General features: G+C 43.1%; 1 protein-coding gene across 1 annotated transcript in view; it reads right to left on the reverse strand.

Annotated features, from left to right (window-relative positions):
• ATG4A (autophagy related 4A cysteine peptidase) overlaps window positions 1-13975 on the reverse strand; it is a 46130-nt gene extending 32155 nt beyond the window's left edge. The window contains exons 1-2 of the mRNA XM_068251145.1: window positions 13877-13975; window positions 6811-6924 (exon numbers count right to left, since the gene is read on the reverse strand). Of these exons, the coding sequence (XP_068107246.1) occupies window positions 6811-6924; window positions 13877-13886 (124 nt within the window). The 5' untranslated portion in view covers window positions 13887-13975. The remainder of the gene's footprint in view (window positions 1-6810; window positions 6925-13876) is intronic.
• Window positions 13976-13982: the final 7 nt, after the last annotated feature.

Genomic DNA, 13982 nt, shown 5'->3' on the forward strand with positions numbered 1-13982 from the left:
AACTAACAATCAGTCTATATAATATAGTCTACAAACTACTTGTCAAAACAGGAAATGGTATTTACACACACACTTAGCCGTGACAGAGCAGATTCCACGACTGCCTTTTCATTAACACTATATTAAATGCTTCATGGCACTCTGGGTGCTTGATTTAGAACTTAAATTTAACTAGTGTACATTTAAAGGGGAGAAAAGAAAAAAGAAAAAAAAAAACACAAAAAAAAAACCTGTTTTTGCAACTTTACCATTAATTACAGAAACAGCCTGGCATCAGCCTTTTGAGAAATGTAAAGATAAATGCTGCTAAATAAAGGCTGCTAGAAATGGCATCACCGTCTACTGGAAGTGTTTGTCAGTATAATCAGAGTTCTGAACAGCCAAGTCAGGTCCCAGGGTCAGTTATTCACAGGTTCTCCAGATTAGAGCAGATAGTGCGGGACATTTATCAAGAGTGTCAAGAGACAAAATATTGGTAGGTTTTTAGACATCCGAGCAGAACTGTCTCAGATATCTTAAGATAGTGCAGTTTTCTTCTTAAACTGTTCTTAAATAGGAGGAGTTAGGAAGGTTGTAGACAGCGCAGTGTGTGAGGGAAATTGCTGTTGCTGAGGTAACAGAAAAGAGAAGTTATAGTAGCATAAATATATTATTTACGGTAGATTATTTTAAGTTAACTGACTAGATGTAATGTAAAGAAAATATGTAATATAAATATATTCAAGCTAGAAAAAAAGATCAAGCTTAGGAATTTGCAGCATCAGATTGTGTTTTCCCCTTATCTTTCTCATCTCTCACACACACTTTTTCTGAGTGAGGAATTCAACAGGGGGAGGAGCCCTTCTGAAATCATGGTTAGTCTGCACAATCTGTAGAAGTGCTATTAAGCACTTCTTAATCTACAGCAGTTTAGGGATGGATTTGCACTTTTCTTAACTGTAGTGCAGTTTTAGAAATTCACGCTAAACTGCCACTATTAAGTAGGATTTGAGAAGTTTCTTATTACTATGCAGAAATCTGGCCCAGTGATTCTCATCTGAAGTGTTCTTTATTTATGTAAAAAAAAAAAAAAAAAAAAAAAAATCTTCCTGTGTGTCATCTAGCAAACGTAATCATTAAAGAGACACTGAAGCGAGACTAAATCTCGCTTCAGCTCTCATATATAGCAGGGGCATGTGTGCCCCTGCTAAAACGCCGCTATCCCGCGGCTTAACGGGGGTCCCTTCACCCCCAACCCACCCCCCGCAAACCTTGGTCGCAGACTTGGTCAGTGTTTTCTTCTTCCTGGAGGCAAGGGCTAACGGCTGCAGCCCTGCCTCCCAGCGCGTCTATCAGACGCGCATCGCCGCCTCTCCCCCGCCCCTCTCAGTGAAGGAAGACTGAGAGGGGCGGGGGAGAGGCGGAGATACGCGCTGACAGACGCGCGTGGGGCAGGGCTGCGGCGGTTAGCCCTGCCCCAATGCGGAAGCACTCCCCCGCATTACGGAGGGGATTTGGGGGGACAGGGACCCCCGTTAAGCCGCGGGATAGCGGCGTTTTAGCAGGGGCACACGTGCCCCTGCTATATATGAGGTCTGAAGCGAGATCTATTCTCGCTTCAGACTCTCTTTAAACTACAGCTGACATGTACTGTATATACTCAAGTATAAGTCTAGAAATTTAGGTCTGATTCACTTCATAAAAGTATAAGGGTCGACTTACACACGAGTCACAGGCAACACTGAGCACACTGAGTTGTGTGTACTAATAGGGACATTCCCATTTGCAGCAATTTACCCTGTGGTAAGTGATACTTTCAGGAAAGGAAATGCCAAGAAAACACGTGTGAAAGTCCTGGCCACAACAATTAACTAGGAAAGGGGCAAAGGGGAAATACTGTGCTGCAGGAAGAGGAGTGAATAATTGCAGCACTTGGGGGCCTGGAGGAGGTATTGGCTGCACATAAGGGACAGGAGGGGTAACATCTGCAATACTGTATGCAGTGTAGTCATTAACCCCTCCTGAGCTCCAAGTGCAGCCATTAACTTTGCTGGGTAGACTTATACTTCAGTCAATAAAAAATTCCAGCTTAAGAGGGTTGAATATTTGAGTCGACTTATAAACGAGGTCGACTTGTATTCGAGTATATACGGTAAATACAGATTTCATTAAATGTCTGAAGTTGGCTTTGTGGAGTAATTATTAACTGGTACACTTACAATAAGTTAACAGAAGCACAGATCCCAGCATATCATATATACAGAAGGCTACAAAATCCAGCATACTGCCCATGTAATACATGGCAAGACATACCGTAAAATAAATTTACACAACTACTGATTCCAGGGTACTGAATATATAGAAGTCTGCACAGTAACAGGTCCCAGCATACACTACAAGACTGTCATGGCTGCTGTTCAGAATTAATAATTAGATATTTAATTAGCGTGAAAAAAAAAGACATCTGTCCATCCAGTTCAACCAGCAAATATTAAGCAACACTAGCCATACGCAGTTTAAAGATGAAGTAGAAAACTTTATTGTGGTGTCACAAAAAACACACAAAAACTCAAAAGGTTCCTGTGACTTTGAAAAAACCCAAAAAAGTTAGATACTCACCTTACTAGAGGGAAGCTTCTGTGTAATCCAAATGCAGGGAAGACTGATATACTATAATTAACGGTTCAACACCAGGCTTTCTACATGAGGGCAGATGGGAGCAGCACCAGAGAGTAGCCAGGTGAGTGAGCAGGGTGACTACAGGATCTTCTCAAAAAATTAGCATATTGTGATAAAGTTCATTATTTTCTGTAATGTACTGATAAACATTAGACTTTCATATATTTTAGATTCATTACACTACAACTGAAGTAGTTCAAGCCTTTTATTGTTTTAATATTGATGATTTTGGCATACAGCTCATGAAAACTCAAAATTCCTATCAAAAAATTAGCATATTTCATCCGACCAATAAAAGAAAAGTGTTTTTAAAACAAAAAAAGTCAACCTTCAAATAATTATGTTCAGTTATGCACTCAATACTTGGTTTGTAATCCTTTTGCAGAAATGACTGCTTCAATGCGGCGTGGCATAGAGGCAATCAGCCTGTGGCACTGCTCAGGTGTTATGGAGGCCCAGGATGCTTCAATAGCGGCCTTAAGCTCATCCAGAGTGTTGGGTCTTGCGTCTCTCAACTTTCTCTTCACAATATCCAACAGATTCTCTATGGGGTTCAGGTCAGGAGATTTGGCAGGCCAATTGAGCACAGTAATACCATGGTCAGTAAACCATTTACCAGTGGTTTTGGCACTGTAAGCAGGTGCCAGGTCGTGCTGAAAAATGAAATCTTCATCTCCATAAAGCTTTTCAGCAGATGGAAGCATGAAGTGCTCCTAAATCTCCTGATAGCTAGCTGCATTGACCCTGCCCTTGATAAAACACAGTGGACCAACACCAGCAGCTTACATGACACCCCAGACCATCACTGACTGTGGGTACTTGACACTGGACTTCAGGCATTTTGGCATTTCCCTCTCCCCAGTCTTCCTCCAGACACTGGCACCTTGATTTCCGAATGACATGTAAAAGTTGCTTTCATCCAAAAAAAGTACTTTGGACCACTGAGCAACAGTCCACTGCTGCTTCTCTGTAGCCCAGGTCAGGCGCCTCTGCCGCTGTTTCTGGTTCAAAAGTGGGTTCATGCTTCCATCTGCCGAAAAGCTTTATGGAGATGAAGATTTCATTTTTCAGGACGACCTGGCACCTGCTCACAGTGCCAAAACCACTGGTAAATGGTTTACTGACCATGGTATTACTGTGCTCAATTGGCCTGCCAAATCTCCTGACCTGAACCCCATAGAGAATCTGTGGGATATTGTGAAGAGAAAGTTGAGAGACGCAAGACCCAACACTCTGGATGAGCTTAAGGCCGCTATTGAAGCATCCTGGGCCTCCATAACACCTGAGCAGTGCCACAGGCTGATTGCCTCCATGCCACGCCGCATTGAAGCAGTCATTTCTGCAAAAGGATTCCCAACCAAGTATTGAGTGCATAACTGAACATAATTATTTGAAGGTTGACTTTTTTTGTTTTAAAAACACTTTTCTTTTATTGGTCGGATGAAATATGCTAATTTTTTGAGATAGAAATTTTGAGTTTTCATGAGCTGTATGCCAAAATCATCAATATTAAAACAATAAAAGGCTTGAACTACTTCAGTTGTAGTGTAATGAATCTAAAATATATGAAAGTCTAATGTTTATCAGTACATTACAGAAAATAATGAACTTTATCACAATATGCTAATTTTTTGAGAAGATCCTGTATGCAGCACCCCTGCTGCTGAAACTGCCATAAAAAACAGCAGTGTACAGCTCCTCTCCTCCTCCGTCTCTGGTCATATTTCTCCCAAAGCGCCGTCCTTCACACACCCCAGTAGCTGTACTCCTCTTGCCCTCAGTCTATGTTTGCAGCCGCCACATAATCCTTCTGCACACGCGCTGTCCTTCCTAGTTATTGTCGCTTGTGCACCTTCAGGTCACACAGTAACACGGCAACAGTAACTATGAAGAACGCTGTAACCAAGAAGGATGGTGCATGTACAGCAGCAGGATGTGCGGCGACTGAAGACTGAGGGGAAGAGGAGCGCGGCAGCTTGGGTTGTGATGTGTGAAGGAGGTGCCCTTGGAGAGCAGCAGTGTACAGCAACAAGATGACCAGAAGGACAGGAGAAAAGGAGCGTGGCAGTGGTATCAGGAGAGATCTTCCACTGCAGGTGTAGCTGGGAGGCATCAGGGGTTAGCATAGTGTAGTTGGTAGGGGCAGCATGTGTTACTGTAGTGTAGATGAGCAGTGTAGCTTAGACAGAGACAGTTTGTGGGGAAAAGGTCCATAAGATGCCCCTTACACCAAAGACGCAGCAGGTTTAGCATTTTTTTTTTTCCTTGGCTTTTGACCTTTCACACTGAGGCGTTTTCATTGCATTATGTTGGGTTACCATATGGTAACGCTCAGCGATGAAAGTCTATGGGCCTTGCATACAGTGCATTGGGATGCACTGCAAGTGTCATTTGACACTTGGTCACCGCGAGCGCTTCCGGGCAATTCAGTGGCGATGTGCGCCAAACTGGAAGTCATAAAAGTCTATGTCAAAGCAGATATCTATGGTTAAAGCAGCCGCTGCATGGATTAGCGTTGCACATGCAAGAAGCATATTTTGTCAATACACTTCCACGCAATTCGTCTTTTCGGCCACAGTAAGTGAGCGCTAGAGAGCCTCACTTCCTGGCTGGCATGCTGCCAGATGGGGATTACCGTGTATTAAGGTGAAAATTCCCAAAGGCTGTTTTTGCCCTTGCGGTGCGATGCGATCCCGCAGCGCAAAATAATAAAAAAAAACAACGCTCAGTGTGAAACCGGCCTAAACCTAGTGGCGTCTTATAGTCCAGAAAATACAGTAGATGCATTTTCCATAGAAACCGATGGTGGAAACGCAACCCCAACGGAGGTGAACCGTATGAGAATACAACGATAGTGCCATACAGGACCCCAATAGTGGATATACAATATATCCAAAGTATTTATTCCATAATGCGGAGGTACAACATACAAAAAGCACAATGTTTCGGGTAGAGAAAGGGCCTGCTTTTTGTATGTTGTACCTCTGCATTATGTAATAAATACTTTGGATATATATCTGCTATTGGGGGTTGAGTCCTGTATGGCACTATCGTTGATTTTGGATTGCCTTTGGAAAAGTGATGTATCTCTCGCCTAATTAGGACTCCCCACATTACACTTTTATATACCCCTGAGGCTGGTGGATTGTGTCTGTTTGCCGTATGAGAATACAGCAGAGTGGAATGGACACAGAAATGCCCAGTTCGCACTGAACCAAGTGCGCCAGTCTTAAAGGGAACCAGAGGCCCCAGAAAAAAGATTGTATACATACCTGGGGCTTCCTCCAGCCCCATACGCACGGATCGCTCCCACGCCGCCGACCTCCGCTTCCTGTATCCGGCGGTACCGAGTCCCGTAGTTTCGGCCAGTCGGCGGCAGCACGCGGCCAATTGTCCGCATCACTGGGGCTCCCAGCATACCCTTACGCGTGTGGCTGCATACTGCGCAGCCGCATGCGTAAGGGTATGGAGGGAGCCCCTGCTCATGCGGACAATTGGACGTGTCCGCCGGAAGTGACGGGACCCGGTACCAGCGGATCCAGGAAGCGGAGGATGGCGGCGTGGGAGCGATGCAGGCTTATGGGGCTGGAAGAAGCCCCAGGTATGTATAAAGTATTTTTTCTTTTTATTAGTATGGCGTCTCTGGTTCCCTTTAAGTGGGAACCAAGCCTAGAGCTTTAAAGAAAATCTGTAGCGGATAAAAAAAAAAAAAAAAAAAAAAAAAAGGGTCACATACTCGCCTATGGGGAAGGAAGGCTCTGGATCCTATAGCTCCCCCCCCCCCCCCTCCCCCACTGTCCACCATTTGAATTTGCAGCCTCCGGGAGCCTTTGGAAAGCTTCAGGAGAACTTGTGTCTCTGAGTGCTCCCGAAGATGGATGGCCGCCCACCTTCAGGAGCACTTGGAGACATGAGTGCCCCCACAGCCTTTTCGTGAGTTCCCGAAGGTGAATTAAACCAGTTGGTCAAATAGATGGAACAGAGGTGACAGCGCTGGAATGAGAGGATCGTGGGATGAAGAAAAGTCTCTATAGTATCCAGAGCCTTCCCTTTCCATAGGCGAGTATCTGCTTTTTTTGCACTTTAGTATCACTTTAATAATACAGCCTGTTTACCAATACAAAACTGTCACTTTTCAGCTTGTTTACTAACCTGTTTTAATGTCATATTGCTTTCCTAAAATGTAAACTGGCTCATCTGTATCTGGGAGTTCTTCTAGCTCCAGGTAATCTGACAGGACAATCTCATTTTCATCACCTGGAAGACCTAAGAAATATGACAGGATGAGTGGAACGATCACTCTAAAAGCCATGATCACAATAAATGGAATACTATAGCATCAGGTAAAGAACATGGAGTCACAAATCAGTTCAGAAACTCTGCAGTGAACCTCTGCCCCACCTATCTGTGTTATTTACTGGAACATGATCACTGCAATATGTCATGTTTACTGACAGGTTTCTCAATAAGTGGAAGTGGTAGGTTACAGTCTTGCATAATGGTGGCTGTATCAGCTGAGGGCTATCTATGCTTGTTGTCACTGAAATGAGTTTACTGAACTAAACAAGCTGTACAGACTGGACATCACACATCATAAAAACAATATTTTTTAATGTGTGGTGCGCACGTTAGTGGCATTAAAAGTGCTGTGACAAGACAAAGACAAGACAAATAACATTTATATCGCGCTTTTCTCCTGGCGGACTCAAAGCGCCAGAGCAGCAGCCACTAGGGCGCGCTCTATTGGCAGTAGCAGTGTAAGGTAGACTTGCCAAAGGTCTCCTACTGAATTAGTGCTGGCTTGCTGAACAGGCAGAGCCGGGGTTCGAACCCTGGTCTCCTGCGTCAGAGGCAGAGCCCTTAACCATTACACCATCCAGCCATCCTGTGGATACAGAAGTAGTTGGTGCTACAATATATAAATACAGACAGTCCTCTACTTACAAACAGGTTCCTGTTCTGGGAGGTTGTTTTTGAGTGGAATTTATTTGTAAGTCGAGTCCTGTTAAACATAGTGAATAAAATGATTAATAATTTACATTTGGACAACTGGATTTGGACATATGGGATCAGTGCTCTCCCCAGGCTATTTTAGTCGAGTGCTTTACTCGGCTAATTTTGGTGAGCACCCGGCTGTCATCGGCTCGCCTCCTCATCCTCCTCCTAAGCTGTAAGCAGAGTTGGGCCGACCCTGCATTTCCCTGTCGCGCCCCACCCGGCTACTTTTTCATACCACCTGGTGAGAAAAAAATTGCTCGGGAGACCACTTTAGTATAAACAATGTTTTTTGGTTATTTTCAATGTGCTTTAACCTACTTACAACAGTTTACTGTAACACGGAATAAAAAAGTAAACAGTATTATATATTTTGTACATATAAAAAAAATGTAGTAAGTAAGAAACGTAACTCGACTCATTTGTAAGTAGGGTACTGTCTGTACAGTAAATCATATAGGCTCAGAGGTTCATTCTGTATAAAATCAAACCTGTGGTATAAAGCACTAACAATGAGGTACCCCTATGCTCACCTCTAACCACCAGTCATGAAACATGAAGCCTGATGTTATTAAAGCAAAGGCAAAAATGTTTGATTATTATATGATACAACAAATCTCAGAGCTACACAATTCAAATACAGTGGAACCTTGATTTGCAAGAATAATTCATTGCGAAAAACATGCTTGTCATCCAAAACATACTCATGTCAAAGCACATTTCCCCATAAGAATTCATAAAAACTCAGATGATTCTTCCCCAATCCAAAAACATTTATAGAAAAAAAAATGTAATACAAAGTACTGTACTGTACAGTATAAAGAAAAAAAAAGTAAAAACGAATTTCACTATAACAGAATCATTGCTATCTGTTGAATCACCCCAACCTTTTTTTTGCGTCCGTTTAATAAGGTACTTATCCGATGACTGTTGCTTTTGCCTACTTTTGAGGATTTCATGGAAATGACATTGTAGGGTCCTTACACTCGGATTAAGTACAATCATGTACAATTCTGCAGCGTCAAAAGGGGAAGAACCATCAGCTCAGTTGTGAAGAGGTGACACATCATCACAACTGCTTGTATAGCAAGACATAACTTGCCTAGCAAGTCTAAATTTCATAAACATTTTGCTTGTCTCGCAAAACGCTCTTAACGCATTAGCAGCTTCCAAAAAAAATTTGTTTGTGTGAAAGCTGCTGGTACAGTCTAAACCTCTAACAGCATATCTCATTTGGATGCCTAGTGCAGACAAACGCCCGGGCAGCAGGGAGCAGTTATATTTACCTGTTCTGGACTGCCTTTTCTTTTTCTCCACAAGCATCTCTGAACTTCCCCTCTTCCACCACCAGATGGGCTGTAACACTGACATGGTCTCCTGGAACCCGATCACGTTATATCATGTGATGGGAACTAATAAGATAAGGCATGTTGGAATTACATTGCCGCCATGGTGGAGGAAGAAGAAGCCGGTCCTGTTGTCCGGACAGGTAACTATGAAAGCTCCCTGTCACCCACTCAGCATACCCCGGCAGGAATTTTTTTTCCCTGCAGCCAAATAAAGTTTGACTTTATTTGGCTGCTAAAGGGTTAAAGTGCAGTGTTCTCCCCAGGCTCTTTTAGCCGGGTGCTCCACCCGCCTAGTTTTGGTGACCACCCGGCTGTCATCGGCTCACCTCCTCCTATGCTGTAAGCAGAGTTGCTCACAGCAGCACTGGCCCTGCATTCTCATCTCGCCGCACCCGGCTACTTTTTCATGCCACCCGGCTACTATTTCATGCCACTCGTCTGGAAAAAATTTCTGGCCAGAACACTGAAGCGTGTTACTTGCGCCCCAAGGTTTTACTGCACATCCCGATCACAACAATACAGCTCGCACTACTTTTTTTTTTTTTTTAACATGCTGGACCCTCTGGTATTAATGGATATACTGTACAAGAATTGCAAAGCTCCATTGACAGCATTTTGGGGATGCGGTGCATCGCTTAGCTATAGGTCCTTGTGAAGGAGCCTCAACTACAAATGCTTCACTTCGCAGGAACTGTACTGAAAATAACATAATGAATACAATTGCTTATTTTTTACAATATCACTTTATAAAATGTTTCACTCAGCATTTTTCCATTGTAAAAATCCTTCCCTACCCTGGTTTGCATTCTGAAATTTATGACAGGTGGCGACAACTTTAGTCCTGTCAGATTCAGCTCTGCGGAATATTTGTTCACTAATAGTTCCAAAGTTAGTACAAATAATATGTACCTGGTCTCCAAGAATGCTTTGGGGGAGGGGAGGGTTCAGAATTCCACATAACTAAACAACCTAGGCTAAGCATCACTGGGAGGACAGGGCTACATAACAATATTCAGGACAGGTTTCTGGTGCTGAATTCAGGAAAATTATCTTAAACGTGTGTATCCTGAATAATTTACTACATATGTCACTTTAAGCAGCAAGCAATTTACTTCCCAATAATACATTTTTATAACCCTTGTTCACAGGATGCTGATCTGAGCATTCATTTCTTAAAAATGTTCAACCATTTTAATAAGTCCATTTAACAAAGTAATTGCCAAAATACAAAGATGGACTTCTGTCCTGAGGACTAAGGCCCCGTTCAGACTGCAGAACGCAGACCGCAACGCATGCGGACCGCAACGCGTACGAACGCACGCCATCCGCGTTCGTATGCGTTGCGTGGCTGATCCCATCACTGAAAAGTGAATGGGACAGCCATGCGTTTTTACAAAAAATGCGTGCAGCATGCGTTTCCGGACCGCACAGGTCCGGAACGCATGCAGTGTGAACATCAGACATTGCACTCTATGCAATGTCTGATGTCGTGCGTGTCGGCCACCTGCACGCGTTTCCAAAACGCGGCTGGAAACGCGTGCAGTGTGAACGGGGCCTAAAGGAATGATATTTATCTGTTCTGTATGCAGTGCTGAAAAAGCAGCCTAGGATGGGTTCTGTAATTACTGGCTGCCAATACAAATTGGAATGAGCATGACACAGAAACTCTACCAGATTCTGTTGTCTATAATCAAACAGAAATTAATACAAAAGGTCCTATGCCCTAATCTATTAATATCATCTAATAATAAACAAAACAAAAAAAGCATTAAAAAATTCCTTACTTCTTGATGTTTTTCATTGATTTTTTTTAAAGTGGACCTGAACTCTTGCAGAGGAAAGAAGGAAAAGAGAGAAATGCACTGTATGTATTTATAGAGTTTAGTTGTCTAATATCTTCTTCATCTGTGACTAATCACAACTGTAATTTGATCTCTCAGCTGTTGTATCTGGCTGCCTTGGCAGAGCAGCTAATGTGTAAACACAGAATGTTAACCTTATGTCTGCTTCCATGAAAGCAGGAAGTAGACACTGTCAATTTTATTGCAGGATTTGTATCAGCTGTAATAAAAAAAATGTTTTTCTTCAAAAGTGGACCTAAACTCTTGCAAAGGGCAGAAGGAAAACATAAAGAAATGCACCCTGTATGTATTTAGAGAGCTTAGCCTGCCTAATTCCCCCTCATCTGTGACTAAGCACCGTTGTAATTTGATCCCTCAGCTGTGTCAGCTCAGGAATCTCCTCTGCCATGGCAGAGGGCTAATTAGCAAACATAGGGTATGTTAACAATATGTCTGCTTCCATTAAAAGCAGGAAGTCAACACACTGCAGATTTACTGCAGGATGTGTATCGACTGAAACAAATAAATGTTTTATGCTGTTGTTTATCTTTTAGAGCAGAGAGGAAGTTCTGAGTTCAGGTTCGCTTTATTAATACATTTCCATATGGTGCAGCAAAGAGCGGTCATCCATTGATTTCTCATCCCTTGTCACACCTCTATCTTTTATTTTTCTCATATTTTATTGTACCTCATTATACTCTAGTCTTTTCTGTACCTCATAATATTCTTTATTATTTGCACAACTTGTGCTCAGGGCCGGCGCTACCATAGAGGCAAAAGGGGCAATTGCCCCAGGGCCCCATAGCCTGTGGGGCCCCCCAAGGTATGTGCCCCCTCTCCTCCAGCTATGGTGACCCATGAGAGTGGGGTTGCTGTATATACACTCCGTATAGGAAAAGGAGGAGGTGAAAAATGGGGATGCTGTATATACACTCCGTATAGGAAAAGGAGGAGGTGAAAAATGGGAACCCCAAAAATGCTTTTTAGGGGACATATTATGGACACCTAATGATATTGTGTGGACGGGGGGGGGGGGGGGGGATTAGATCGGGCCTGGGGATGATTTGCTTTCAAGAGGGGTATCATGGGGGTCTCCCAAGTGATTTTTGCCCCAGGGCCCCATTGTAGCATGAACCGGCCCTGCTTGTGATGTACCCCAATGTGCACATCCATTCCCACTAGCAGCTGTACAGTGTTCACCACAGCTGCTCAGCTTCCAATTAGCTTTCATGACACTATTCAGGCTAATGTTGGTGTTATGCAGTGTATTATATTAATGGTACTGGCAACATCCTATACCCATCTATGTACAGCAGCATCCCAGGAGTCTTTGGGCATGCGCTCTATAGAAGTGCACAAGCTGCCTTTCTGAGGTGCACATGCTCAGAACCTTGCAAGCTTTGGCTGCTGTACATAGCCAGGCAACAGACATACATACATACATACATACATACAGGAAGTTTGGAACTGGACAGAGCATTCGGTAATCCTTCATCTTCTGTTTGACTGGCTTTAGTTGGTGCCACCAATGAGGGACAGAGGAGGGGAGCCCAGTGAAACAAGGGGACCTGTAATTATGAGGACCTCATAATACACATATTCTCATTTTTAGTGAAATACTTTTTAGGTCAGTTATGACATCCACTAAAGAAAATCTCCACTTTGTATCTGAAAACAAAACTATGTAACGTGCAATTCTGCACAAGCCATCTAGAAACGTAAAGCTGGATTACAATAATGACATCATTAAGCTCAATGCTGTCTGCCAGCATTTTCTGTGTTCTTCAGATCTACTATCAGACAGAGGAGGAGACAACGCCAACAGGCAGAAAGATCTGCCCAACAACAATATCATCATCATCAGGTTACACCCACTCCCAGGACTGCATACATTGGAATGAAATAACAGGGGATATAGAGGATTAGCATTGCTCTCCACTGCAAAAGCTTTGTTTTCTACACTTCTTGTCCGCTACAGGTGGTTCCTTTCATTTTTTTTTGTTCAACCACTTGACTTACCTTCTGTCTTGCACAAAGCAAAGCAGCACTTTCAAGTTACACTTTTCTATTTAGAGTAAACTCTGATACAGTAACTACTTATATTTACATTCCTGCCCTTGTCCATCATTTGGTATAAAGAGAGCCAACTAAAAGTTATTCTGCTGCTGCATCTCACCTTTCTCATGCTAAAGACAATTATGTAAACAAGCAGTTATTTACATTAAACAATTACCTTGGATTTTTATACCGTTTTTTCTTTCATCCAAGTCAAACATGTGTATATATTACTATATATTACTAAGCTTCACACAGCCTGAGGTGCGCAGGCGCAGTTACCGTCGACTTCTAGCTGGCGGTGGGAGAACAGAGGATCGTGCAGGACCTCCAGGGGACAGGAAGGCTGCTGGGGGCTAGGGGAAGCTCCAGGTAAGAGAATTTGGTTTTCTAGCTCTCCACTGTTAATGCTGGAAATACAGGAAAGGGAAAAAAAAGACAAGGAAAAAAGAAAAGGAAGAAAGAAAAGGAAAAAAAAGGAAGAAAGAAATGGCAAAAAAAAAGGAAAAAAAAAGGAAGAAAGAAATGGCAAAAAAAGGAAAGGAAAAGAGAAAGAAAGGAAAGAGGGAAGGAAGGAAGGAAGGAAGGAAGGAAGAATGGGAAGCAACCTCCCAGAACAGTATGTAACATGTACTGCACTACCAGTATTCATTTTTGTACTTTTCTGGCTTGTGGGACTTCCCCTTACTTCTAGGAATGCTCTAAAAAGTACAGTACAGTACAGTACAGTTTAGGCACACTATCTAGTTGGATATGTCTAGCCCTTTACTCACACTTAGAAAACAGCCAGCGTGTCACATCACACACAGGGAGACTGCAGTGTGTCTTACATCACAAGCAGGTATATTAGGCCCAGAAGCTTACAATCTTTCTGCCCCATATTACAGATTTCCTTACACAGGGCGCTTTCGTGTTAAACAAGTTTTCTCTCACCCTCATCTACTTTGTAATACCCCTCTGCCTCTCAGGGGAACTTACCGGCCTCCATCCTGCCCTGTCACCCAGGGACCGGCGCAGTCTCGACCACAACAACAGTGAGCCCGGTGCCGTTTGGAAGATGTAGTGCGAAGCTGGGACAAGTCAA

Source organism: Hyperolius riggenbachi, chromosome 8, assembly GCF_040937935.1.
Source record: "Hyperolius riggenbachi isolate aHypRig1 chromosome 8, aHypRig1.pri, whole genome shotgun sequence".
NCBI lineage: Eukaryota > Metazoa > Chordata > Amphibia > Anura > Hyperoliidae > Hyperolius > Hyperolius riggenbachi.